Genomic DNA, 3,564 nt, shown 5'->3' on the forward strand with positions numbered 1-3,564 from the left:
TTTGTTAAAAGTATTCTTTTCAACTGTCTACAAACACAGCCGGGCTGAAATAATTAATGCATTCTTCCAGGAGTGAATTAAAAATTCTCAAACTTAGATACTAACATGGGTCCTCCATATATGGATTCTAATGGCGCAGCAGGGGCCCACTTGCCATCGGGCAAGCTTTCAACCTGGCCAGTCCACCACTGCATATATATATATACATACACACACACACACACACACATATGCATGCACACACACACACTTATTTAATACCTATATCTCCATGACATATATATATATATATATATATATATATACATACAATAAATGGAAATTTCCAAATGTTTGTATCAATGTGGAGCTCACCTGGTGAACCAGGAGCTTCTGGTTCATATCTCACCCCCCTGCACAGTTTTATGTTATGTCCATTATGAACACAAATTCCATTGGTTGTTTTTTTTCCAATTAGACTCCACAAAGAGACATTTTACAGCTAACACCAGTAGAAATTATTTATTTTCTCACTGTTTTATTAGGATCAGCTGAAAGAAAATATGGAACTTCGAACGGAACGGCTGACTTTACCTGACAGAATTACTATTCAAAGACGAGATTCTTTATTTGTGTGCCTTTGGTCTAATGGTTCACACAGCTCATCATACAATGGTGATAAATTCAAGAAGGCATCATATCCTACAGGTAAAACTGTAAGGTATAGATTTCATAATTAACTCCCACCCCTCAAAGCAGTTGACCTCAGTTATATCGGAGATGAGGACAAATTTTAAAAATACCCCGAATTGTGAGCCCCCTCCCCTTTCTCTTTTGAATACTCTTTAAGTTTTAAACTATGAAATTCCTTTATAATGAGTGTGTGTGTGTGTTATCATGTACAGACTATACTAATATTTACATAAATTATGTTAATGTCTTATATAAATTATGTTTATGTGTACATATATATATATATGCATATGGAAGTTATTTCTCTCAATGTCAAATACTTGGACTGTCTGTTACCATCTTCCCTCCAATTCTGTTGTTTTACACACACAAACCCCATCTTTCTTTTTGTTTCTTGTAATTAATGTTATTAAAACCAAACCTGACATATTGCTCTTACATTTTGTTTATAGTTGTCCTTATTTTCACTTATTTCAATTCTATTTGCTTACATTTGACCCTTCAGCATTCAGATTGTTATGCATATTGCTTTTCATCCTTTTGGCGGATATGCATAAAATGTTATGCATATTTATTCACGTCGTTTTGAGTTAATCATGCATTATCTCATAGCTTCAAGCATGACATTGTAGGGTAGGTGTGAGGAGTTGGATCTGGTCAGTATTAACATAAAACAGGTAAGAATATTTGGCTGGACATGCCCGAATTAAATGGTAAAGGATGAAAAAAATTTTTTTGTTCAATAAATTATTTCATGATTAATAATTGCAGAGATCCTGGCCAAAAATTCTATCATGTGATGACCACAGAAAAAAAAAGAAAACAATTAATTGGAGAAATGATCAAATTTTGGAATTGGTAATCACAGAACATGAATGCTTGATTCAAAAGAATATTGGTCGACTGGCTAAAATATTGGTGCCGCCTTGACTAGCTTCTGTGCTAATAGCTCATAAAAAGCACAATCCGATTGTGATCGATGTCAGCACTTCTGGCCCTTGTGCTGGTGGCACGTAAAAAGCTCCCACTACTCTCTCGGAGTTATTGTATATATGTCTTCTATGGTCCTTCGGCCGCTGTGGTACCATAATTTGGTGTCCGCAGCTACACGTTACTCACAAGCTCTTTACTTCTCCAGCAGTGGCTAGTAAACCTCAATCTCAGCTCTTGGATGGTTGATGAGAAAGTTGGTATATTCCCATATAACCGTTGTTTTGTTGGGTGCTCCCTCCTAGAGATGTTGAGCACTACACGTAACATTCTGGTACTAAACTAGGGACTGCCATTTTATGTTGGCAAACAATCTTTACTGCCTTAAAGTTAAAATAAAATTTGTCTTAATAGCCATAATTACTAAAATAGCACCAAGTCCTAATTCCATGCTCTATTAAAGGTGAAAAGAAGAGCAGTTGTAAAGTATGGAGCAGACGGTTCAATGTATTTACCGAAACTGACTGAACCTTTAATTTTGGAACGTGCCAAAGAATTAGCAATCCAATCTACCAAACTAGTGGCGAGTAGTGACTTACTTCCCCTTCCTAATTTAAATCGACCATGCACTGAATTACCTCCCCTGCCTAATTTCAATCAACCATGCACTGAGTTACCTCCCCATCTAAAATCGTTCTATTGAAGATAATGCTAACTTTAACGGGTCAAACAAATAACTCGAGCTACAGTAAAAATAATAAATTCATGTCTTACTAAATTGCTGGCATTGTGCCAAAACTTGAGATCAGTTGTGTTTACTGATTTTAAAATATAAAAAAATTATAATGAAATACATTTAAAATATTTTTAAAAAAATCACGTTTATTTTTAAAATAAAACATATTGAATAGTCGATGTGTTACATATTGTTGGGTCTGTAACAGAGGCATTGAAGTCCCTCTCTCCCCTTGCTTTTCACAGGTTAACCAATACACAACACGTACATTTACATGAAATACATACATGACAGACACACATTCAGTGATGGTTATACAAACCCAATTACATATAAATTGCCTTTTTTTTTTCTTCTCTGAAAAAATACATAAAAAAAATACTTCTTGCATTTTCATGTAGATTATGATATGTACAGACATATAAATATACATATATAAGCAATGTTAATTCTCTAAATTAGGTATTAACAGTAACTGCACGATAAAGTGAAGTATATTGCCACTTAAATGTGATTTACCCCTAGGGGTGGATGTTACTGTTGCTTTTAGCCCCAGGAGGACATCTCCTCCAGCTGGCTTATCAACACACTTCTGTGTCGATAAGCCAGCTGGAGGAGATGTCCTCCTGGGGCTAAAAGCAACAGTAACATCCACCCCTAGGGGTCAGCCACATTTAAGTGGCAATATACTTCACTTTATGCATATATATATATACATATAAATAAATATCCATATATATACACATATACATACAAATATCAAATCAAGTGTTTGACTCTTATTGAATGCAAACTGGTAGCTCCGATTGTCTTCTGAAGCTGCCGGATATGATTGGTGTATAAACAGATTGGCTGCTAGTTTCTCTGGAATCGGTTAAGTGATGGAGATACCTCTGACAGAAACCCAATAAGAGCCAAAAATCAATTAAAGCTGTTCATTATTCTGTGCATGTATGTATTCATACACACCCAATTTTCCTTTTTATGTATATATTCTTCACCTTGTTTTTTACTTTCTCTTTCTCTGCAACAGGCTGTCTGTTATTCAGTGAGATGCCAAATTATCAAATCATGGCCTGCAATAAACAAAGGAAAGAAAATAAAAAAGGGAAAAAATTAATTTTCTTAATTCTATTATCGATATAAGTGCAGGAGTGGCTGTGTGGTAAGAAGCTTGTTTACCAACCACATGGCTCTGGGTTCAATCCCACTGCATGGCACCTTGG

General features: G+C 35.3%; 1 protein-coding gene across 1 annotated transcript in view; it reads left to right on the plus strand.

Moving 5' to 3' along the window:
• Positions 1–1,110, plus strand: part of LOC106873726 (prolactin regulatory element-binding protein) — a 20,306-nt gene extending 19,196 nt beyond the window's left edge. Inside the window, exon 10 of the mRNA XM_052975960.1 lies at positions 525–1,110. Coding sequence (XP_052831920.1) covers positions 525–534 — 10 coding nt within the window. The 3' untranslated portion in view covers positions 535–1,110. The remainder of the gene's footprint in view (positions 1–524) is intronic.
• The last annotated feature ends 2,454 nt before the right edge of the window (positions 1,111–3,564 follow it).

Source organism: Octopus bimaculoides, chromosome 23, assembly GCF_001194135.2.
Source record: "Octopus bimaculoides isolate UCB-OBI-ISO-001 chromosome 23, ASM119413v2, whole genome shotgun sequence".
In the NCBI taxonomy this organism is placed as follows: domain Eukaryota; kingdom Metazoa; phylum Mollusca; class Cephalopoda; order Octopoda; family Octopodidae; genus Octopus; species Octopus bimaculoides.